At 39.5% G+C, this 26,179-nt stretch overlaps 1 protein-coding gene across 12 annotated transcripts in view; it reads right to left on the reverse strand.

The window, feature by feature from the left end:
- LOC135482452 (A-kinase anchor protein 13-like) overlaps positions 1–26,179 on the reverse strand; it is a 77,874-nt gene that overhangs the window by 26,285 nt on the left and 25,410 nt on the right. For 10 of the 12 annotated variants that reach the window (XM_064762453.1, XM_064762447.1, XM_064762448.1 and 7 more), the window contains 15 exons: positions 24,977–25,201; positions 23,337–23,413; positions 11,081–11,189; positions 9,472–9,802; positions 8,584–8,750; positions 8,215–8,333; positions 7,776–7,938; positions 5,745–5,793; positions 5,432–5,473; positions 4,471–4,602; positions 2,916–3,027; positions 2,357–2,477; positions 1,795–1,938; positions 921–974; positions 15–85 (listed from right to left, as the gene is read on the reverse strand). In XM_064762453.1, coding sequence (XP_064618523.1) covers positions 15–85; positions 921–974; positions 1,795–1,938; positions 2,357–2,477; positions 2,916–3,027; positions 4,471–4,602; positions 5,432–5,473; positions 5,745–5,793; positions 7,776–7,938; positions 8,215–8,333; positions 8,584–8,750; positions 9,472–9,802; positions 11,081–11,189; positions 23,337–23,413; positions 24,977–25,201 — 1,916 coding nt within the window. The remainder of the gene's footprint in view (positions 1–14; positions 86–920; positions 975–1,794; positions 1,939–2,356; positions 2,478–2,915; positions 3,028–4,470; positions 4,603–5,431; positions 5,474–5,744; positions 5,794–7,775; positions 7,939–8,214; positions 8,334–8,583; positions 8,751–9,471; positions 9,803–11,080; positions 11,190–23,336; positions 23,414–24,976; positions 25,202–26,179) is intronic. The other 2 variants (XM_064762454.1, XM_064762450.1) reach the window with 2 other exon arrangements.

Raw genomic sequence — 26,179 nt, forward strand, 5'->3', positions numbered from 1 at the left:
TTGTGGCAACTTACATTTTGCTTGATCTGTAATGGCGCCACTCTCTTTTCCTTGAAAGACTGCGACGATTTAAGACCAGTGCCGGCTGAAATCGGATGAAAAAGATGTCAATTCAAGATTTCAAATCTTCAATGTAAGTTTATTTGACTTCCGAGGTTGACAATAAAACCAGAAATGTTTGCAGGCCTTTTATTTTCACACTTTAATACAGAACATGAAAATATATGACTGCAAATAAGAAGGTTGTGAAAATATATAACAGCAAATAAGAAAATCGAAATAAAGAGTTGCAGCGCTGTTAAAACACTAAATTGATGGTACGCTTAAGTTGTAATTTCATGGAAATGCAATATAAAATGGAAAGTGAAGACCACCACCAAGTTAAGTTCAGAAATAACTTTCATAACCCAATATTAACTCTATGATAGATAATGCAAATGTCCTTCAAGAGCCAAAGAGGATCTATTCTGTAGCATCAAGAATATAAGTAAATGAAGACTAAAGACAGGTCTTCATTCATTCTGGGAAGTACTGGTCTACGGTGAGTATAGGTGCTTGGGGATATATTGTATGATAGCTAAATGAAACCAATTAAAATTGAGAAAAGAAAGCTTTGTATCTTTTAAGTATACAGAAATTGTGAATCAGTGGTAGATCAGCTAATATACTCCTAATTCAATACAGCACAGTGTTAACAACTGGACATGTGACAATTTGAGAAGAAATGGTTAGAGACAAAAGAGGTTATTAATACCAAAGTAAATGTCAAGAGAAAACATAATTAGAAATCAAAGTTAGTAAAAAGTTCTTGGATTGTGGTGCGATGAAATATACAGAATAGTCAGCGAGGTTCTCCTGACCGGTTAGAGGGATCCACATGCAAGAAACTACAAGATTGTTCCACAGTGTAATACACTTACAAAACCAGTACGAGTCACTCAGTTTTGGCCAGCTGGATTGGCCTCGAAATTTTCCTGTCACCAAAAGTAGTGGTTAGTTAATAGAAATTCCTGATTGGGAACGGACAGGGTGCCACAAACTTTCCCAAAAACTACTGGCTGATCAGTATTGAATGTTTTTACAAATTCAGCTGAAGACAGGTGGCCATTTAAATACCCTGAGAATGGTCACGAGGGGCATTTTTCAAACTAAGGGAACATTTTTGGGGCACCCTGTATTAAAATCAAACTATTATTTTGAGTTTAGATGCCAATTTATTATTGCTGTTATTGTCAATGTTATCCGCAATAATTAGAATATAGAACAAACCACCACGTATTGTCTTACATTTACTTGCTTGAAGCTTATGGTTAAAACTAGCGTATCCTGCAGAAAGAGTTAAATTCTATGGTTTGTTGTTTGAATAGCTGCAGTACATTTATCACCGAAGGTAACAAGCAAACAGGTCATTTTGGTACTTCCATCGGAACCAGTTATGTGCCATACCAAATATTTTGGAGTTGGTGGCAGCCTAGACCAAAGAACTTACAACTTATCTACCTTATGCATATATCCAATATGGAACTTAAAATATTTATCTAAATGCAGGGCGGACATCAAGATGAAATGTTTGTCAATTTACTCAAATCAAATCAAATAACACAACATATTACTGTACTTCAACATTGGACACTTTCACTTCCGAGGTATGATTTATCTGTGAAAGTGATATCGTCTTCATCCAGTTATTCGGACATGTTGGAAATTCCCCGCTCAAAATGTCTAAGTTAACACTTCATTTGTGTCATCAGTGTACATTGCAATGTCGGAAATGGACACCATGAACAGGCTTACCTGGTAAACTGCCCGCCACGTTGCGGGCGCGAACTGACCCTGTGCCTGGTCCCCCTTGCCTCTGCAAAACTTTGAATTGTTTGAACTTCGTGCAGGCTGATATTTGATCCCTACATGTATTCTCATGGACATTCACAAGGCAATCTGAAATGAAGAGCATCGTCACTGAAAATATCTCCACTAACCCTATCAATCTGATTTCCCTGCATAGACTCTTCCAGCTAATGCATCAGAAGGGTCCGTTTATGAAAATGGACACAATAGGTTCTGTTCCCAAGGGAGAACATGAAGATATTATTACTTGCGGCGTCTTAGCTTCAGGCAGTGAGTCAAAGGAACATGTGACACTGAGTCTTCTGAACCTGTCCCAGAAAATGTATCCCACAGAACTACAGGACAAGGCACCTCATGAACACGACACAGTACTGAAACCTGCTATCCGAACTAAACAGTATCTTTGTCTCCAAACATTTGGACACCACAATCCCTCCCCCATTCATCCGGAGAAAATTTACCCAAAAGGAATCATAAGAATGTGTTTCGACTTTCAATAGAGACTCACTTTCACATTGAAGAGCAGCTTTATTCGCCATGGATTTCCCACACACATCACATGAAGTGGAATTACTGAACGAAACAGACACATACTGATGGGAACTTCGTTTCTGTTCCTTTTCACGACTCTGGAATTAGAATGAAATACTTTTACTGAGTTTACAGCATGCAATTTGCCTTTGTACAGGGTATTTGCTCCAGGAAGTTACCAGAGTGACAGGATGTGACTCTAGGTCACCAGCCGCAAATACATCATCACTATAAACTTAAGAGATATGACAAGATAATTCATTGTGCAACATCATTTCCACAAAAAGATATCTATGTCTTATATTTTAATTTTAAAATACTTTCAGAAAGTCAAAAAGCTACTGTAATGGATTATTAGCTGTAGGTGGACCTGGAAACCATGCTTTTTTTATAAAGAATTTAAGGATGGGGACCAACTAAGCATGTCCATGTATACATTTTGCCATGTGAATAGTTTTATCAGTAATATGAACATGTCATATTTCTCATAACACTTGATGTTGTCAAGTTCTAACATCGAAATTTCAGTAACATACCTTATCCTTCCTATCCTTACGATAGCTGCCAAGCTTCGAGAAGACGCTTGATTTTCGTTTCTTTTCGCCCTTGCCCTCTTTCAGGCTATCATCGTCTTCAAAGTGACCAGAGCTGAAACAACAACAAAGCATACCAAATTGAAATATAATAACAAACTGATCATTTTTAAATTTAGGAATATTTCCTCATGTGATTCGGACTAAAAATACATCCAGGAAATTTTCAATTGTGTCACATTGAAGTATTCTTGCAATGAACGATTCCAGATACATGGCCTCAAAGTGGTTCAAATATGTCAATGACCAGAATAAAGTTCTTTACCCACATGACGATATCAGCCTCGCATGTGTGATATTATCACACAATGATCTGGTCAGTGTACTGAGGGCCATGCAAGCAAAGGGTTTTTAAGTTTCTCATCATCAAATAGACAACAAGGGTAATCGCCGTCATAACATGCACAAAAATAAAACGCCCATAAGAAATAATTATTGGTGGTTCACTATACTTTTAGATAAGTTCGATACAAGGGTTTTCCATACTGAGTAAAATCCTCATCAACAAAATTATAGAGATGAAACAAAATAATGATCGTTAGAACAAATGTGGAAATGCAAATGGCTTTGAACAATGCCCCTAGCAAAAAAAGAAAGAAATCATGATAGCAAACTTATGATAGTTTAAAGGTCAAACAAATTATGATAGTTCAACATGATACGAATACATCCTTTTTAGCTTACACCACATGATGATGACTGTGTAAGGTGGAAAACATGTGCATGCAAAATGCGGACAACACAGGAAAAGCTGGGGAGAGGACATTAAGGAGATGGTGATGCCACTGAGAAAATTCCGAATAAGGTGTCAAAGAACATGTAAGGCTGGGTTGAAATAGGATTCAAAATGTCATGGTGTTAACTATTAAATAAGTTGTGAAAACATGACATGACATGACCTGAGGGTGAAAAGTGACGTCACGAATCATATAAAAAGCTTCAAACTATACATTGGTGTATGAGACTACAATTGGTGTATCATCAGACTGCATTGGTGTATCACCAGGCTACAATGGGTGTATCAGACTACATTGGTGTATCACCAGGCTACAATGGGTGTATCAGACTACATTGGTGTATCACCAGGCTACAATGGGTGTATCAGACTACATTGGTGTATTGCAACTAAAATATGGGTGAAGTGTAAAAACTAGACAGCAACTTAAACGTGACTACTCTGGGCTCCATCCAATATGTTCATGTTGGCAAAATTCTCTTTTCGTACGGCGGCCCTTGGCGGATTGACAAAAAACACCACCTTTGCTAACAATTAATTAGTTCATTTTTATCCAACAAAGGCTTTGTCACTTGCACTCGTCCCAGTTTTTTTCAAACAATGGGTCAAGTAGCTCAGTTTTGAGCTTAACCTTATCTGGAAAAATAGGTTTTTGACATAAGCAAAAATAGCCCTTGTAGAGGTATTATAGTCATCCCCATGCAGTCAATGCTTAAACAGGAATTTTGCCAACCTGGTTTTTTTAAAAACTACAAGACTTACTCATGTTGAGGTGGTGGGTAGAATTCTACCATGGACATGTGACGCCCCCGCCTCCGACGATTAGTTCGAAACACACCGTCGAGGATGTCGTCAGCGGTTCGATCTAATCGTTCGGATTGGCGACGCTTAATACTGCAAGGAAATTAGGGAATTGATGATGGGGGATATGGTACAGTAACCCTGAAGCATTTGATTGATGACACTGCTGACATCAATATCCTTCATTGTATTGTATTGACATAGCCTAGATGAATTAGATCTAAGAGCATCATATCCCGCAAGCCAAATGTGGGCAACCAGAGCAAACTAGCCTGTTTGCTTTATTTTGACACACCCAATACAGACAAATGAGGGTCATGAATTACTCACTAGGCAATGGGTCAAGAGGTGAGCCAATCTCTAAATTGAAATTGATAGGTCAGGTCCTACTTTCCACTTTCCAAATGACATATTCCCTATAGCAGCACAGGTGGCTTCTGACACAGCTATCACACATTTTAGTGTTAATATTCTTTTTGCCATCCTGAACCCCACCTTCCTCCTGTACAAGCTAATTTTGAGGAATTACTGGTGTCTATTCGTCTAGATTTATCAAATAGGGGGATAATGGATCGACATCAAATAGGGCAGTAACTTGGCTGTTCAATGAACCAGTACCATGCACCGACTATGACAGACCTATAAGCTGCATCCTTATCTGAAGCGATATTCGGAAACTGAGGGCACACTAATTTTGACAGCAGTTGCTCTACTATGAAGAATATAGTGGTATACCGTCACCAATTTACAGAACAGAACCCATGCGCCTTAAAACTCCCTGGTTATCGACCACACAGCTACAGACAGTTTGGGCAGGTCAGTTTGGGTTTTCAAAATCAAAGTAGCTAGTCCAAACCAGTTACCAATTATTCAAGGCAAGAAACCGTCACCCCAGAGATGCTAGAGAACAAAGTGGACTTACTCATGCTCTTCAACCAGCTTCTGAATTGGTTGTTGGAGAGGTCTGTAATGAAAAGAGAAACGTTAAGCACATTCTACACCTTTTTGAGGCACCGGCACTATTTCCAACAGCTTCAAGTTATTTTTGTGGCTTTTTCAGTTGTTTTTGTACATCTTTCAGTTACTTTTTAAGATAGCATCATCACATGGTCTGAAATTGACAGTAGTACCAACACACTAGGAAGGCTATTGTACATTTGCTTTGGGTCTGCTAATGAGTGAGACCAAGAGTCGAATGCCACACTTCTTGATTTGGTGAGTGTTTCAATACTTACGTTTTGCCTTGAGGCAATCCCTCTACATTAGCCACTCTTTGCTCACCCGCTGAAAGATAACGACATCAGTGTGCAGTCAACTTTTGATAAATGTCTCAGAAAGGTTCAATGCTGGAAGGCAAAATCACTTCAAAGTGTGTTGTTATCAATAAACTATCACACAATGAAGACCAACAAAAAAATTTCAAATCACACTGGTCAATGAATGAGATGAACACCAAATTTAACAAAGAACGCAATCAATCAAAACATATCTCATTTGACCTACATTGTACTTGACTATAAACACTTGCAGTTTTTCATGCAATAGAAAATTACAAATCTGGAATAAAACAGAGATATATTGTATATGTCACCAAGACTAATACCCATGTCACATTTTGTGGACAACTCTGGCAACCCCGTCACTCGCATAACCCACAGTAGCTATCTGGATATTATTTTGTAAGAGAGACCAACCATTTCTCCATCAAAATCTGAGCTGGGCTCGGGTAGACAAGGATCTACTGCCCGATGCTGATTTTCACTGCAGCGTCAGCCAAAATTTCAGGTTCTATATCTTTCATGTTTGGAATAGAAGTTCACACTGGCCTACCTAAACACATCCTTTCTAGATGAAAATAATCCACGAATGAGAAAGAGTGACCACAAAACGCTAAACTATTCCATAAGATTCGAAAAATAGAAAGTCCATTGTTGAACGGCAAAGCAGAAATGATCTGTACGAAATCTGCCCAACCCCTCGAAATACCTAGCTGAACCAATCGAAGAGCTGGACAGAATCATGTCCAATTACGATAAGATATCAAAGTTACCAGAACAGGTAGTCGATTACCACCAAGAACATAATATTTCTTTTCCACCCAAAGTTTACTTGAATAGCAGTGGATATATCATGTGTTAAGATAGAAATATAAATGTTTTCCCAGTATTTTAACAGTTTCTGGATTCCTGGCCTATCTTTTCATGTTCAAATCGTAATGTTCCAAAGATACAACAGCTTCAGGTGGATGATTAGGCAATGACCTTGAGATATACCTAGAGGTCAAAGCATCACTGACAAAGTAACAACTGGGCTATCTTAAGCTTCAGGTAAACAATTTGGATAAAATTCAACTCAGACTCGCTAAAATAACAAGCGGCAGATATATTGATTGTTTGACATAGCAAAAGATTTCATGCTGCAAATTTATCCAGGTTAAAATTTGCCCAAATGACTAAAACAACAACACTACGAACTGAAATCTTTTTGAAACTCAGCAACACAGAAAACAGTGTTTTCTTTAGGAGACATTATCAAATTATCAACTTTTCTGGTTGCCACCTGCAAAACACAACAGTGCAAATTGCTTTCAGACAAAATAGAAGCTGGCAATACCATAGTACCTGATTATACCTTTGTGACGATGAAGAGCAAAAAACTCCAACGATTCCATTTAGTTACAATGTTATTGATAAAGTGGTGCACCAGATTCAATTGAATGTTACCATGACAACCGCTACTGTCTATTAGCGGCAAATTTCATCAACTTTTCCACGTGAAACATTTTGTCGCTTTTTGGAAGTGCCTCCTTCGTCTTAATGTCTAAAAATAGTTTCAGGAAAGCCACGAGATGTTTCAAAAGGAAGGAAAAATTAACACAAATGTCAATTGAAAAGTGGTGCATGTTCACCACAACTGCAGTTGGCTGAGTTGCGAGCTGAATTACCCAGAATGTATCCATAGCAAAATCAGGGGGAGGTGATTCTGATGGCTAGGCCATGTGCTGAGAATGCAACTGGACTGCATCAGGGACAAAGAGGACTAAGCTAAGCTAACAGTTGCATAGCAGAGACATCTGCAACTTTGCGTATAAATTTAACCTAGTGTACCAAGCTCCTGCATACAGTGTCTCTTTAAGGAAATTGGGCATATCTCTGCTTGTTTCTGTATGGATTGTTTATCTCAATTTGATGTCAGTGGTGACAATTTCACGCTTCAGTGACCCATCCTACATTCTGCATCAACATCATTTCACAACTATAACTTACCATCTTCTTTCCCCTCCTCTTTTGCTGATGGTATAGAGGGCGTTGAAACCGACTTGGTCAGGTTGCCAGAGCCGGGAAGGACAAGATTGGTCTTCGATGATTGGCTGGCGTCGGGTGAGAGAGATCGATGAGGTGTTGGTCGGAACTTTGGGGATGGACTGGTCTGAAAATAACAACATTTAAGAAATTAGATAGGAGTTAAATATTTTGGACTATTTTGCAGCGTGATATTAGTGATAGAGGCCCTGATGTGTTCCCCCCTCAGTATTTCCATGACTGTGGTGTCCCAGGCCCATAAATTCTGGTGCTCGTGCAGCAAGTACTGCTTTCTTGAAGATTATCGATGCAGGAATAGCAGCCACAGCAGATAGATGCCTTCTTACAGTTTACCTAAGCATCTGCATAAAACAGATGCGGATGATTTTTTTTACATTCTCACCTGAGAGTTTTCATCTGAGTTAAGATCAAAGCGCACATCAGTAAGTGATCGAACTCCGACTGAACTGTTCATAGCACTGGAGGGACGAGGTATGGAGGGGTCAGAGGGGGTACTGTTGGCTGAAAAAAGACAAGATATTTCGATATAACTTTTACCATTAAAGACAATTTCAAGCCCATCTAATACTGATTGGTTAGAGGACTATACCTTTGGGTGAGCCAACATTGACTGGTCTGAGGATCACACCTTTAGTTGGGCTAATCCTGATTGGTGTGAGAATCATACCTTTAGGTTTGCCAATACTGACCAGTGTGAGGATCATACCTTTAGGTGGGCCAATACTGATTGGTGAGACTGAGAGGATCATACCTTTAGGTGGGCCAATACTGATTGGTGACGGTGTATCAGGAGACTGGTCACAGGGTGAAATGGCGCCTGGGGGATGTAACTCATGAGCATCGTGGTATTGGTCGTCATCATCCTCCTCCTCTGTTGATGAAGACTCATCGTTGCTATCAAGGCTGCTTAAACTCATACTGAAATAGAGAACTCGATGTTACAGGCGTTGTTCACTCACGCTGTGTCGAAGACAGCTCATAATTGATCTAAGCTCCTCATACTCTGAAATAGAGAACTGTAAGATTTATGACTGATCGTAGCTCAGGGACATCTGAATGACCCAATGGCTGCAGGACACAATGAGGATGATGTGGCTATCAACACTTCTTGCTCATATCAAAAGAAATAGAAAACAGAGAGAAGAGAGTACAGAAAACTTTACTTTTCCACTTATGTTCAAAAACCATGTCACATTTTACAAACTTAACTGGGCAAATTTCATAACAGTCTACTAACAGTTTGATGCACCAGGAAAAACTGTCATTGAAGATGCAAGATAATGTCAGTCATCGCTCATAAAGCAGAAAAGATTTTTGCTAAATCCTTTGAAATTTGGTAAGTTTTTTCTTGGTGCATTAGGCTGTTTCATCATCTAGAATGTCACCGTTCATCATGCTATTACTGAGAGCGATATAGAGGGTGATAGGTGAAATTTACCGTTAAGGCGATACCTAGCTGTCAGTAATCAGAGGAACTTTGTAGCTTTACCGGCAATTCGTGACATGAAAGTTGATTTCAAATTTGAACAAACAGCAAATTTGTTTAAAATTTAGACCCTCAGGAAGAACTGTGATGTCACAACACATCATTTAAAGGAAAGCAACACAAGACGACTTCACAAGTTCAAGGTCATCTCACCTTCGTCCCATTACAGCTAACATGCTGGCTTTTCGATGACCACGCGTATCGTTACCTCCCTGAGAGTGTGGGCACCAACTTTTCCTCCGGTGCTTCTTTTTCACTTTGTCCAATTCGTCAAATTCTGTAACACTTTGCTGACTATTATAAACCTCCTCTGTACTGTCTAAAGTCACATCGTTAATACATATTTTCACATTCGAAGTCAATGCACTTGATGAGGAGTCAATATTGTATATTCCTTGAGGATTATAGTCGAGCATGTTGGCATCCTTGGTCTGGTATTTCCCGGCTTGTTCCTGAGCAATGTTTAGCATGGAGGAATGGTAGCCTGGAGAAAGAAGAACCGGAAACTTGTCAGAAATGTTGAACATTGTTTCGAACATGTCATTCAAATAACTATAAGATCAATGTGAAAGTTCTCAAAACTTATGATTCAAATGCCACTGTTTGAAATTCTACTTTGGCCAACCCGGTAAACATGTCCTCCAGGGTAAATTCGCCTGCCTTTATGCTTGGTGGTGTTGTCAAATTCTGTCCATGACCAAAAGGTTAAAAGTGATTGCAAAAACCACAACACATTTTATCTATATTGCCATGTACTATTCTTAGCTATGTATCAACGATGTCATAACCATTGTTACAAATGCAGCGAACTATACATTAAACCACTCTTCCAATCATATAGATATGATTTTAACAGCAGAGATCCAAAAAAGGCACATCTTTAAGTCAAATGTCAAAGGTGCAACATAAGAATATGATGTATTCAAACAAAGACAGCAGTCTTGCTCAAGGCAAGACCAGGAATCAAAACACTTCCATCAAATGTGAAGATGTGTTTGTGATGCCTAAAAGGATCACAACTTGACTGTGAATCACCAAACTTTCGCGGATGTATCATTGCCACAGATTTTACAAGTTACCTTGATTCGCGAAAAGATAATGCAAAGAAATAATTTTTGATTGAAAGATAATTTTGTAATCCTCCAAAATAAAAATTACGAAAATTCTCAATTTTTTTCAGAAATAAAGAGGTGCGCAATTTTGTGTGTTTGCCATATACAGCCAAATACAGTTTTTGCCAGGAAACCTTTTGAACTCGATGCTATGGCATTTCAGCAGAATGATGGTGTCGCCTTTTTTAATGGAGTCCCTGGATAAGTATCATCGTAAAAGGATTTCAGGACAAATAAGTATCATTCTAATGGCATTCCAGTGGCCATTATTCCATTAGTCATGTTCAAGTGACTTATTCCTATTGCCCAGAGCTGCGTACTTGATGTAAAGCTGAGCGAGGATTGACTAAATTTTCATCCAATAATGTGGATTAACTGACTTAATGGTTTTACTGAGCACAAGCAAATCTGATTTTAGGTAGGATGTAACCAGATGACAGAGATGTTCTCAGTGGTCACCATAAAATTGGAACCAAGTGGATGATTTCTCCTCATATGTAAAAGATAGTCTTGAATCAAGGACATTCTGTGGCCTTGGTGCGGGCTTACTGTTGGAAAATTGCGGAGTGGGATGTAAACAAAACCTGGCCAACAGTATTAAGCCCACGGTCACTAAAGGCAGGCGAGCAGGCCATCAAAACACCACTTACCTGATTCAAGAGGGCCGGCTATTAGCCCGGGTGAGGCAGACAGCTGCTGTTGTTCAGCCAAGGAGGGGCACGATGAGCTGAACCGTTGCAATCGATCTTTCCTTGCATCCTGTAACAACAAAACAAAATCATCTTATTGACTAGAGGAAAGATATAGTTCCAGGCAAATTCGGCTGCGAAATCCTCTCTGTTTCTGCAGGCAAAGTATCACAGTAAATCATTTCTCCTAACGCTGCATCTGAAAGGCACTGGAACTTAAAGAGAGCTGCGTTGATAAATTTACTCGTAAAAGCTGAAAATTCAATGCGTAGAAGCTTTTGAAGAATGAAAGCGATGAAGTAAAATATTGACTAGAAACATCTGAACATCATTATAGTTCTGTAAAGAAAATAGTGTGAAACAAGACCATCTGTTGACCAGTTCAGGAATGGCAGGCTGCATAACAGTTCCCAAACAACGTAAATTAGCATTGCGATCAAGTTTCCTGCAAAAATCAGTCAAACATTGCAGCTTGAATCCCTATTGTAAACTACGCTTTAGCGTTATACAGTAATAGTCTGGTCAAAGCTAATCTGAAGAACTTTTGCAAAGACAAATCAAACGATTCAATTCAAAACGTAATCCTCTTATTGTTATTGAAAAATCTTCAAACAAAACGTGATATATGTTATGGATACCATGTATTCAACATGACACGTCTCATATTGACTGAAACAGCGGATGTACCAGCACATTACTAGGATTAGAGAAGTTTCTTTAACGTGATATTTTACAAGATTTTCCATAATTTAGTTGATGAAGCCAACTTCTTCTAATGAAATTGGAATCATGAGATATACATGACAGGCAGAGAATCTAATGTAGTCATCTGTGGCTGCAGCAGCCATCTGATCAACTTCTGAAGCTTTTACATCCTCAAAGACAATTAGTGGAAGAACAACCTGGATGCAGAATCGAAATCTCAATCATTATTGTCAGGGTATCTCTAGGGGCACAGAAGCCCGTGTTTCTACTAAAATGCAGGCTAAAAGTAGCAATTTCGTTGTTCAATACCACACCAATGTCTCATTTCATCACAAACAGGATCCATATGATCAATGGCAGCTTGTAAACCTTACATAAACAGCCAATCCATTCATAGATGGTGACAACTCAATGAGCGCTTTATCGGCAAACCTTCATAAGAATGTATCGATACAGGAGGACAGGTTATAACTTCTACCTTACAGCACCCAGGGGTCACAAAAGGACAACTTGGAAATGGAAATAGCATGTACTTTACGTGTCCCATTTCATTAGAACACTTGTTCTTTTTCTATGTGTGTTTTAGTGTTGTTATGTTTGTTGTACATTACTACAGTTGGGCTCCAATTGATTTGATTGGCTTAGTCATCAGAGTGACACTAGAGTCTAAAGGCATTGACCTGCCCAGCGATTACCGTTTTACCCGCTTGGGCGGTACTTTGCACAAAAAAAACAATCAACCCAAGTCTGCCTGTCAGGTGATATTACTTTTAGGACAGAATTCATTACCAGGTAAATGGGACATTTTTCATTGATGGCCATTAAGAATGCATCCTTGCACATAATTATGATCGGACATGACCAAACGTGGCCATGGGATTAGCGATTGCATTCTGGAAACACACAGAAGAGATAGGACAGACACCAAAGGACACAATCTTCTGCCACAACAAATTTCAATAAGAACCTCATCTTGGTGAGACTGAGGTGGCAAACAATGGGACTGGCCAATATCCGACTGATACCTTATGGGAGACATGTCCACTTGAGGGAGTAATCAGCATAGGGCTGCCTGATAACACTGCATAACCTGATCATCTCGCTTGAGCTCAATGGATCATATGTTATGGCTATAGTACAAAGGAGCCTCAGCCAATTTGGACGAATCACTTACGTACTCATATTAAAAGTAGTGATGTCCAAATGACAGCATGACTTGCATTGGGAGAGGCAAGAAAATAAGCCACCAACTTCACATTCTTTCTTATCAAGGGGTGAAATGTTGTTAACTGCTTCCAGTCAAATCTTGGTGAGTTCACAGCGCTATCTATAGTAAGGCACCTTACTATCATCATCACTTGTCTTGGCAAATGTCTCTATCTATACACAGATCTCCCTATGATAAGACTCCCAGCAGCTGAAACAGAGTTCCTGAATGAGATTCCATCAGATTTCTGGTTTATGGTCTCACCTGCCTCAACTACTTCTAGTACTTGTTAATGGCCCATCATCTCCTGTGAACATGTAAATGCTTCCAGACACCTAATATCATCCTGTACATTCAGATTTTTCACCGATTTGATGACTGCAGTAACTAGCAGATACGTTGTTCATGATTGGTCTTCTTCCGGGGCGACTGACTCAGAAAAACTGCCACTATAAACAGCAGCCATGCAGTCAAGGACTATTGCCACATTGGGAGCCTGGCAAACCTCCTGACTGGGAGCTCATATTGAGATGGGGACTTTCCTACCATGCCAAGACCAGAGGCATCACTGATATCACCATATGCCACAAAATCGCAGGAAGTATTGGGCCAATATGCACTATTATCCAAGTATACGCAGACCGTATCATCTGACGTCTTTCATGACATATCCTTGTACAAAAAATCAAAAGATTGCCAAGTTTAAAAACGCTTTGATGATGTGGACTATTGTGTAAATCCCATATCTTCATTAGCTGTAACTGATTCTGTCCAACCAAGAAGGAAAAAGAAGTATGCAATATCATCATATCGTGTTCTCAAAATGGAACACGACATATCGACTTGATGGCTCGCTCTGCACTCTTAATTCAAAAGAACACTCTCCTATTACACATCCTGAATTATAATCCAAGAAAGGCAGGGGGCGCAAGTGGTGATTTGCAGTGTACACTGCAAATGACAAGAATGTTACTTCTGACCAGCACTTCTTGTCAGCGATCAATCTCCAATAGAAGAGGGAGATGAGATAAAATACCAAAATAATTTAATTCTCAATGAACCTAATTATCTTTGCCTCAATCCCACATAGACACAAACAGATCAATAAGGCATGAAAGGGCGGTTACTCCTGACCAGAACTCTATATTGGTACTGAGTCTCCATTACAAAATAAAACAGACAAAAGCAACAAAATTTGATTACCAATGAGCCCAATATTTGCCCTAATCCCACCTAGGGAATACGAAAGACATAACCAAATAAATAAGACTGACGTGATATTTCCTCCCCTCTGATCTTGCTTATGAGACGATGTTATCCAGTTCATACTATTACTTAGATCTTTCGGCTGTGTTGGAAACCTAAAAGAAATTGCTTGTGGTAATAATGATACTATGACGATATTAGTGCCTTCCATTGAATCAAAGTCCTTGCTTAAAGGGCAACTCTGCAAAAGACCTTTGAACTGGATACAGCCTAGAACCTTAGCATTTGGATATACTGTGCTCCGCATGAACTGCACTGGTAGTGGAGAACCTATCATATAGAGCTATATCCCTGGTTCTGCATTTATTCCCCATACAAGAGCCTATACTCAGGGTGTCACCTCATGTCGAAGCTTTCAAGTAAAGAAGCTTTTCCCAAAGGGTGGAGGACCCAGGATATTTATTCTGGGTAAGGTTGTGTAGCTAGTGAGCTCATGTAGTCCTTTTAAACACCCACACTTTCCAACATCCTAAGCGGTACGTGTGACTTCCAAACTTTCCATATCCAGGGACAGCCACTATCGCTCACATCACATCGCCACAATACCTTAAACGATCCTAACAAACTCAGGTGTACGCAGCTGAGAGTTCCTGCTCCTCATGGCAATGCAGCTTATCAGTCACACAATTGATTGGTGCCACATCCTAATCCACACAACCAATCCAACAATCATATATCATTCTCTAAAACCAATGTAACCCAAATTAGCCACACGTCAACTGGATCAATACCTGGTATCAGATTGGCTAAAATAGCTATCAGATTCTTGAGGCTGGCATTACTGACACAAGATCCAAACACCTGTGGCCTGTTACACGACATATCAGGCTAGAATATAGCAGTTCTGCTGTGTACCAATGACACTGATGATTCAGAGAGGACTCCTCCCTGTTTCACTGGCTTCTTTCTTGCCAGACAAAATTTCGATATTCAGTTCTGATCAATGATCTTATCGTCTTGCCATTGACCGAGTTAGACAACAGAATTCAGCAAGGACTGCCAGTAGCCAAGTTACACAACAGAACTCAGAAAAGCACACATCTCAAGAAGTTTTTCAAAACCCATTAGACGACCTGAAACCACCTGCCCTTACAACTCTCAAGCAATTTACCTCAATTGCTAATGGCAATGGAGACGTCAATATAGTTCGAAAGCAATTTTCATCGAAATTGAAATTGTACTTTATGGTAATCAAACAGTTTGATCCCCGTAGATAGCACTTTGCGACTGGTTCACTGGAGTTGGAGAGGAAAGTGCAAACGAATGTTTGGAAATAGATATAAGAACAACAACCTCTTGATAATAATGTTGAATGTTGATCCCAGCATCAACAATCTTTGACCGTTTGTGACAACTGAGCGAAGCAAAGAAGTGGGAATATCCTCTTTCTCAATATAAAATCGAAACCAGTGATGATCGGGGCCATTAATCTCTGAAGACACAAAGTCACCATTGCATGGAGGTATCCATTCATCAGGGTAACACTCCAAGTCATCAGGGTAACACTCTAATACATATCAATTACTGCAAACGGAGCGCTCCTCTCTACAGGGAAGTAAAGCATTGACCAACATCACTCCTGTCCACTATTTTCATCTAACATATCGTCTCAGAAGACCTTACACCGAGTTGTAACTACACAACCGCTAATGGACTATCAAGTCTCGATGACCGACTCATCTGATGCTGTCCACTTCATTTCCATTTGGTGAGCTAGCTTCAGTGATTAGAGGAAATGACAGGAGTGTTGACTGCCTGCATCAGTAAGGGGGTATTACCATCTGCTTTTGCAGTTGGAGGGTTTGTTTCTGGTAATTAGAAGTCAAAGTGCAAAGCCAGGCTCACCATGATCATCATTATCAACATTGTTGGCATGCAGGCCATTCCACCTCAAGTGCAAGGAGGAAATGACAGAAATGTTGACAAGTCAACTTGTAAAAGCCAAGTTCTTTTTCAGAAAGAGATTTTTCAGGGTGTGGAAAAAGGAATGTTCATCATCATCATTTTTGTGCACCATGAAGTGTTGCCTACACCAAGGAAGGCACATTACAATCAGCTCTGGTTGATTGGCTTGGCTGTTTAGAAAGTTAGACTGTTCAATATCATCATCATCATCCTAGTACTTAGACAACTTGGGGCAAAATCAGAAACAGTCAATACAAACACCACAGAAATATCACGTCTCTGTCATTATCGTATCCCCCAAAGATATCCAGCATGATTTTCTGGCTGATTAAGCAATCTACCAATATTCACCGATGATTTTCCTCCACAAAAGAACGCCAACATTGCTGCAGGGTTTATAGCTGCATCGTTAGATAGAATTGTCGGCAAGTTTATTTTGTTTTGGGAAATAATCACCGGTTTCAATCTACGATCAATGTTTATATCAAAATCCCTAAAAGCATTGAGGCAATATTGGATGCTTTTGTAAATTGCTGCTGGATTTCATCACAAGGGAAGGATGATTGGGATGCACCAAACAAGTCGTTGATGGGAAATACAAAGAGTTTTTGAGCTTCACCTCCAGCATTTGCTCTAGATGCAAATTACAAGTTGGGGTTACTGGCCTAGTGACTTTGACATCAGCCAATTGGAGAAGTATTCTGTTACTCATGTTTCTAATACTAGAATGGGGTCCTTTACTTGCCCTAGCATTGGCACAAAGTCAAAGGAATCTGAGTCAGTTTCAGGACTAAATTGCATTTATTGAATTGAAGAACAGAAACTTGCCGAAGACGTATCATGTCCTTGGTAGCAAATCCCCCACTGACTTTCAGTGAAGTCCCCTACACATTTCTCTCAAAACTGTCTATTCCAAGACCAAGCAGCTTATTTTCTACTCACACCTGGGCAATATTGGCAAATGCCAAATTGCGGCATGGTGACATGGAGGAAATGACTTGTCGATCATAAGCAGGGAATAACACTACAACAAGCTGCGCAATGAGGAGAAAAATAGATTAATCCGTCAACAAAAATTTCAATATCCGCACATCTAGGGATTGGACTGTCTTTCCAATGCAAAGATACTTCCAACCAAGTATTATAACATTAACTTTGCTTTTTTCAAGAATAAAATAGGGGGAAATGCCCCAAAATCTTGTAACTACTTACATGGAAGTGTGAGCAGGGAATGGCTGGTAAAACCTTTTTTTAACTTATAGGTTTCTCCAAAGGAAACTAGATCAAAATTTGTAAGTAACTCAACCAAAAAGTTACAGGACATGGTGAAATCACGACAATATCTTCCAAATGGTATCTCCAAGTTGTAGTGCAACTAAACAGGAGCCAGCATTAATCTCCGGAGAGATAAATATGATACTACCTGACCAGAAATTGTAATTTCATTGGGCGGAAACAGATGACACTTGGTACAGCAAACATATTGATAGAGGAAGACGGTGACAGGGAGAAATTATAGACATTATAGGTTGCCGGTCGAAGGAAATGACCAGATCTGACGTGTGACATAATCATAACAGCCTCAGAGTTGATACTGTTTATGTGAAGGGTTTAAATAATTCAATAATCTAGCTTCACTGATCTAAGACCAATATACCATCCTAAAATCTACAGATTTTGTGCATGCCAATGTTGCATGAGCAGAATGGCAATATTTTGTACCGGTATGTCGTATGGTCGGAAAAAATGAAATTGCTAAAAAAATGGCAAGTTCAATACGTACCGTGTTACCATGTACTTCCATTATCCACAAGACTTGGAGACTAAATCCACCACAATCATCAACAATAGAGTTCACATGTATCCATGATGAGTGAATGACAAATCGATAATCCTGCAAACTATCAATATCAGCCAAATAATCTATTTTGGCAACTTGAGGTACTTCAACACTGGCAAGTATTGGTTGGACACGCACAATTGAAAAGCCTCATCAATGCTACTTGGAATATTTCGATTTGTTAATTCATTTGTCTTAGACTCATTAATCATCATCCCAGTCACAGAATCAGATTTTCTCAAGAGATACTGCCGATTAATTAACTGCAGAAATTCCTAGATTAGGAAGTTTGTCAATTAATGAATTCCATAATAAAGAATTTTAGTTTGAAAAGAATTTTCCTCTTTACGATGGGACATGATGAGAGTGCCGAACAACTGAACAGACACAGAACATCACCGAGCAGTTTCAACTGTAAAGGAACAAGCCATGACTTTCTGACACAAAGGAAATCTGCTCAAAGCCAGAAAGCAGAAACAACAACATACTCCAGCAAGTTGTGCAAACCTCTCCACTTGTAGGCATCTTGGAGAGAGCTTTCTCCATGTCCTGTCACCATCAGAATAGATCAGGGACATTCAGCATCACCTAGTAGCATGGAGAGGCACTGAAACAAGCTACTGGTACCTGCTAATAACACTGAGTGATATATTCCAATCTATTGAACCACTTTAGTATTCAGCAACAGCGACCGCTCAGGGCTTGTGGGGGCAGTGATCTTAACTGCGCAACATGGGGCACATTAGGTTTACATATTTAGACTATGTCTGACACAGAGTTAGACAATGTCTGCCTCAGGAAATTGTATAACCATGTTAACACTCGGTGTCACAGTCAGAAACTAACAATCGACATGCATCCCTAGATCATGCATCCGTAGATCAAAGGACGATGAGACAATGTACCACATCCTTTGCATCTTTGACACCACCAACATCATCGACAAACAAATGAAGACTAGCACATCAACAATCTTTACATCATATACCCTTGAATGAACCATGCTTGTGAAAAGAGGAAGAATGACATTAAAAACCAAAGACATATGTCTTGCAAGCAGTATGAAAAGGAGAGGGAGAAAACTCATGGATTCCCGACAGCATTTAAGTATTACCTGTCATTATCAGGTCTCAGCCAAGAGAACATAGCCTGGCACGTGATGCCCGCAAGCAGGAAACCAGCAACAACCAAGACATCTGCAATTTGTCATAGGAGACTGACAAAATGTGACACATCACACCATAATGGGTAGAAAGTTACATTTGGGGCATTCTCCAATGTTCATATTGCTTAGGTTACAAGCTACTTTGATACCACTCCGTCTCTGAATCTTTTGTGGCGCCAAGATATTCACATGTTTGGAGAAGAAAACAAGCTTTTACAACCAATGACCAGGTTAACCAATGATAAGTAGTTGGGGTGGACAAGAAGATTAGAAGACACAGTAGCGTAACACAGTGCTCTACAGAGTGTAAACCAGCTACATTGCGCCACTAGTTATCAGCAAATCTTTACCCAGTCATACACTGGTCAATTGAGCTCGCTATGCATTATCATAAGCTAATCCGATAGCGAATTGTCACATCAGGAGTGGAGTCACATCGCATCTCGCGCCTTCAACGTCCTCGCTGGGCTGATCAATTTGTTGGTGCAACACATCATTAACTCTATGATTGCAAGTGCCGTTATACCATATAGCTACAAACACTCGGGTGAGCAATTGGAATATGAATTTATTGAGTAGCTATAATGTTAAGCCCCTCTGGTCTCTCATGAACTAGAGTAGTATTCGTGTACTATACCAGCTAAGCTAGGGCAGTTTACCTAACAGTGACTCATTTAGACTTAACGAATATATAACGAGTATATATCATTGCTTCCAAGCTTTTAAAGAACACCAAGAAGTAGTTCAAGCACTCTCATAAAGATTCCATTGAAAAAGTCAACTTGTCGGCCGTAACATCTAAATTTTTCCTTTATTATTGGCTGTTGATGAAGGCAATCAGAGTGAACTGCTATTTTCACAATCTTTAAATATTTGAGACGGCAATTTAACCTACCTGGTTGTTATATGACTTGTGTTGAGATGTTAAATGATAGTCACGTTAGTAATGACACTAATTATCTACTTTTACTTCAAACTATCTAATTTGGCACGATAACAATGGGCTAAAAATATCACAGTTTGACCCAAATAAGATTTGGGGCAACTTCACCCCAGGGCCATTTTCACCCCACTTTCGATACCTCATTAACAGCCAATCACCAAATCACTTTATCAAGAAATAATCTCGACAAGGGCTGCATGCCAATTTCTCTATGATAATTTGGCTCCCGATGCGGGAAGGACACAATAACAAGCTTTGTTCCAATAGGTTTACCAATCAAGAAACACCATGGAGGCTACCGAAAACACTTGGAATGCTGGCGTCCGTGGCCAGACATTCCATCTCAAAAGCACTGATCACCAATTTCTCTGAGAAGGAAGCAAGTCAATAACGAGAGTAAGAAAGACTTCCGATAGAACCTTGAAGGTGTAGTATGGGAAAAGATTTAAATTTCAAACGAAATATTAACCATGCTACAAATCGATACAAAGATGGACATTTCCCCAAAAGATTTTGCAATGAAGAGAGTAAGAAAGACTTCCAATACGACCATGATGGTGTATTAAATGGAAAAAGAATGATGAAAGACGGACGTTTTCCCTGAAAATTTTGCATTTGACTTCATTCTGTGCAGGGGTGAATTTTATGTATGTTGGTACTTGAAACTTTGGAGTTCCACTAACTGTAACCCTCAAACAGAAGGAAAAGGATCCTAAGAAATCATGAGATGCCAGCTCTGTACATGAGTCACACTTCCAACTGGCGAATTGACGATGGAAGGAAAACTGCATGGGAGGAGGAATCATGGCAGCCATATTGTCTCATCAGGACCAAGCTCATATCTGAAAATCAATCTAATCAGCTCTCTCTTTGACGGCTAAGTCTAAGATCGAAGGGCTTGATGTCTCTCCTATTCACAGTGTGTCTCGGAATGCTTTATTGAGTCACTGCCTCACCCATTGTGCGACAGAGTCTGGAGACTGATATGAGGAAACAGTAATGATGGTAATCACCAAAAGATTAAGAAGCATCACCTTTGATTGACAAGTCCACTGATCCATATGGATAATGACACTATTTTTTTGTCCATCAGCGTGGTGTTGTTAAATCAGTTATTGTAGACACAAGGATAATGACGACTTGATCTCTATTAGAGTTATTTGGTCTACTGAAGGTGATGATGTCACGGCCATGTTCCTCAATGTGCAATCAAGCCAAGTGATACTTCTTCAAAGTTATTGGGTGTGATGACATAGACGGTGTCAGAGGACTAGTTTTCAATGTACTTCATGCAAATTGACTGAAACTCTCTCAAAGAGTTATCGGGTAGTTTTAGAGAACATCTTCGCAGAGCAACAATCATCAATCTTTTTATTAAGTTAGCGATCTATCTGACATCTGTAACGAATTACATGAAGATGATGTATCAAATTGATTCAACAGTTCGATATATTGTATCCCATTGTTGATCATGGTTAGATGAGGGATCATCTCATGACTGCTCAATGCAATGAGATATAAAGCCACTGAAATCCAAGAGCCGGCCATTCCTCGTGTTTATCCCGAAAATGTGGGTGTTCTTTGGTCAATTTAAAAAGAGGCAATTCCCTCTATCAAACATGCCAAACGTGCACTAAAGAATCTGCTTACCCGAAAACGACGACAGAGGAGCTTGAGTTGCATCTCGAAGGAAAGTTTTGGGAATCAGAACTGCGCACATCCTATTCCGTCTCTTCCTGTGATACTCATAAAACCGCTGCATATCACAACAATGAAATACAACATTACCACAGCTTTCATCACTTATCAAGCTTAATAAGCTCAATTGGCTATTCTGTTAGATACATTCACCTAAGGGATTGTATGAAGACTTCCATAAAACAGTCCTTTGGTAAGATGTCAGACACATCACTCAGTGCAAAGGAGAACTTCGCTGTTATCAGTAGCAATTCATCCCAAAATACTTTTCCATTGGTAAAAGAATAATAACAACAAATCTATCTCCCCTCGTGTGTCAGTGGGGTTGAAATCATTGCCTGTAATAGCTCACAAAAATTCAATTACCTCACCATAGTGACTCTCCTGTTTTGATCTTACTAACAGTAATACATTGTTAATTTATTATCTGATGTTAATCAAAGGTCAAACCTTCCCTTGATATAGTGGTTTTAACATATTTTTTTCTCAAATGAAATTGGCTTGAGAACATGCAATTATTAGATGCAGCTCTTAAAGGCAGAGTCTCCTGAGATAACGTTGGTCCAGCACTAGTGATTGTTACAGTGTCACAGAGCAGGATGGCGCCACATGTACATATAAATTGCTATTGACAGCAGGGTAGCCGTGAGCCCGATTCCAGGCTGATCTCACATCACCCAACCAGCGTTCATCATCTGCCAATATCGACAAATATTTGTGGCATCCCAAAAATCCAATTAAAACATTTTCCTTCAACCCAGCCAACTTGGTGACAAAAACATGCCTCGCAAAGTGCTGAGGCCATTCCGAAAATGGCGACAAATTACCACCAGATTAAATCAGTTACAGCAACTTGTTCCTGAAACAGAATTTTCAATCAGCTGGATGCCTATTACGACTGAAATCAACCTTCCTTGTCACCATGGCAACAATGATACAAAAACACTATCGTAACCAACACACCAGTACTAAAAGAAAGCGTGAAATGTATCCAGATTTTCAGAAAGCCTTCAAGATACATGTAAATGCCGTAACTTTCAGAATAGCACTGGCTATCAGAAGACAGTTTCAGTCAAATATAATAGGATACCCACACACTTCCTTGCAACAAGCATATTCATGTTCCATTTTTACAGATTTGCAGGGAATTGATTTCGAACAAGTTTCATCCTGCAGGAGATGTAGAACATGCAGTGAATTACGATACGGCCCAAATGGGAGTTCACTGACACTTTATCTAAAATGAAACATCACTTTACTTAGAAAATAGGATCCTTACAGAATACACAAATGAAGTGAACAGAAAAAAGGTCATATCGAATGATTTAGTACTGATGGGGTTATGAGGACCATTTGCTGAGCAGGCTAGGGGAGTTGCAAACACAGTGGAATTGTCTCTAGTCATGCTAGTACCGCGCCACACTCCAACTCCAGTGCAGATTCCATATGATTTTTTTCTTATATCAAAATTGTTTGTTTGGTTCTTACCTGAACTGAACCCTGATGAAGCTGTCGGAATCTATTGATACCTTCGTTGATGGAATGCAGTTGTCGGATACTCTCCTCTGGAAATATAAACAGTGACACTGAGTTGAGGTTAGACGAAGAAATAAATGAATCATGTTCAAACCTGCATTACTGCGGAACTTCCTCTCGAGAATTCTAATTTGTTGACGAAATGATACGCTTAAAGAATTTGAATGAACGTATTCACAAAATCTGGGCAGCAAATGCACCATCCTACCTCATAACAATTCTGACACGAAGGTAAACTTCAGATTTCGACCGGGCCAAAAATGAAGGCAACTGTGATTTTTGTTGTAAGGTTACGTGATTCAATCATAGCTCAAGAGCAGTTATAGCCTGAGTTTACATAAATGTGTACTGCCAGCTGTTTTCAACACTGTGGGGTACAATTGTAGCAAGGCTATAATTGCACCACTTTACCTTACCTACATGTATTAACAGTCTGTGAAAATCCGAAACAACCATCAAAAAACTTTGTAAAGATACAAGCACTCTCTAGGATGGCAATTGGTCTTTCACTATACTAAATGAGAAGTTCCATTGGGAAGGATTTATCAATTTGACTAATGATCAATCTTTCCTTGCGAAACAAATGAGGACATTGATCTTTCCTGAAGTAAACCTGGCTAAGAAATCCCGATTTTATCTTGAAAGAAATCGATCATTTCTATTTTCAGTTCAGTTGAGTACCCTGTAACCAGGTGAATTAGTTTGTGAAGAATTCACAATTTGCTGATTGAAATCTCCACAAACTAGAGTACTGGCCATGGCAAAATTCATTCTGATGCGGCCAGTTTTTTAGCTGCCAGTTAGTGAAATACAGGGTATGAACTGCCTCGTGCCTTCTGCCAGGCGCCTGGCATTAAAGATAGCAGTTTGGAAGTGTAGAGTGTCTCATAAGCCAAATCAGTATGGCCCTTTCATTGCCGGTGAAACTATAGAATAAACAAACTTTACTACCTTCTTTACACTAATCCAGACAAGACTGACTGCAACCCAGACAGATATGAGACAAGTCAAGACTAACAGAAAACTGAACAAGACACCCAATAAAGTCTGTAGAGACTGAAAAAACACCATCATGTTATTGTCACATGCCTTTTTCATTACTTAACAGCTCGCAGGAGAGACTGTGGAGCGATTGTAAGAAAGATGAACTTTGGCATCATAAGGGAATTGGCCTGGAGATAAATGATACCTGGGTCAACAGGGTCAGATACGTGGTCATACCACGTTTTGCCTTTTTCATGTTTCATGTAGCTGTTTATCATATTACATGCAGCATTCAGCGATAAGGTTTTAGCAATTTTGTGTTTCAGTGACCAAAGTTACTTAATTACATCCACCGTGAGATCCGCTTCTCCAGTGTAAGAAACAAATCTAATTTCCAATCAAGATTACAGAAGATGGGTGCTGCCACATCTGAATTGAATTAGAAACTAAAGCAGACCAGATAATCATCCTATTTAACACAAACTCTGTTTATAGTCAATTGATGTTACAATTGATTGATCTAGCCATGTATGTACAGTACGAAAGGGCAAATGTTTCCAAAAACATTTTTCCCACGGTTTAAATCCATTTGCACCCATCCTCCTTACCTAGCACCACTGTGTTCCCCGACTGAGGTGAAGTCAATGATATTGACGGTGTAACACTTCGATGGTGATATTCCGGGTCTGTACACTGACGGCGCAGGTGTTTGGGGCGATTGGCGTACGCAACATGATAGTTGGACCGCACTTGGTCCTTTTGGAATGTTTCTTCATCGTCTTCATCATCGGATTCATCTGAGATGCGCTCGGCCTCATCACTGGGCGTATCATCTGTAAAGAGAAAGCATAGCTTGATGAGTCAAGGTGTAAATATACTCTAAGAATGAGATTATGGACTGCTTTTTTATCATGAGCAACATCCCCTAACTTTGTTCCAAGAATCATCTTCTACAAATCAGTGAAAAAGTACACTGAAATGCATTCAAGACTAAATCATTTTAGCTGATTAATCCCTTGATGGGGCGGCATTTTAACTTGAGTGATCTACTTAATGAGATAAAGAGACAAGTTCATTAGGCTAATTGAAAACAAGACATAAACCATGGAGAAAGGGCAGGTGATAGCAAGAACAATGGCATTGCTTGGTAAGTATCTATATCTCTAGGGGAACAGAGCAGGATCTCAGAACCAAGAGATCATGGGTTTAAACACTCCACTTCATTGGGGGTAAAATCTAGCTAACAGAAACATTCATACCAAATACACCTTCATCAAAAGCTAACGGTAAATGATAACTAAGAAAACGCTACAGTAGAGGATCAAAGTATTATCTCAAATACCCAATTTAGAGCTCTTAAATCTTACCTTTTTGACTTTTGAAGTTGAAATGAACAGTAAGAAAAACACCCTCTGTGCAGAGCTCAGACTTCAAACAGCGACAACAGTATCGCCATGGAGACAAATTAAGACAACCTTATGATCGGATCCGATATTCTAAGGAGTTTGTTCCTCTTAAGTTTTTGAGATCCAACAGTACATTCTGTGTGCAACACAGTACACTGATATAATTTTGACTGCTTCAACATTTTGCACCAACCAAGGTGGTTATTGTTATGATATCAAAACTTTTTCGACCATTAACCCGTGATTTCCTCAGGATGATCTCATTTCAAAATAGAGCACATACACATGCAAAAGTTTCTGGTATAGAATTTAGGATTGGCCAATGGGAGACTCCATGACGATTAATCTCCATCATAGATACTATGACAGAAATTTTCCCAGTGTACAGGCCAAAGGTGTCATGGT

The sequence above is a fragment of the Lineus longissimus genome, chromosome 2, assembly GCF_910592395.1.
Source record: "Lineus longissimus chromosome 2, tnLinLong1.2, whole genome shotgun sequence".
In the NCBI taxonomy this organism is placed as follows: domain Eukaryota; kingdom Metazoa; phylum Nemertea; class Pilidiophora; order Heteronemertea; family Lineidae; genus Lineus; species Lineus longissimus.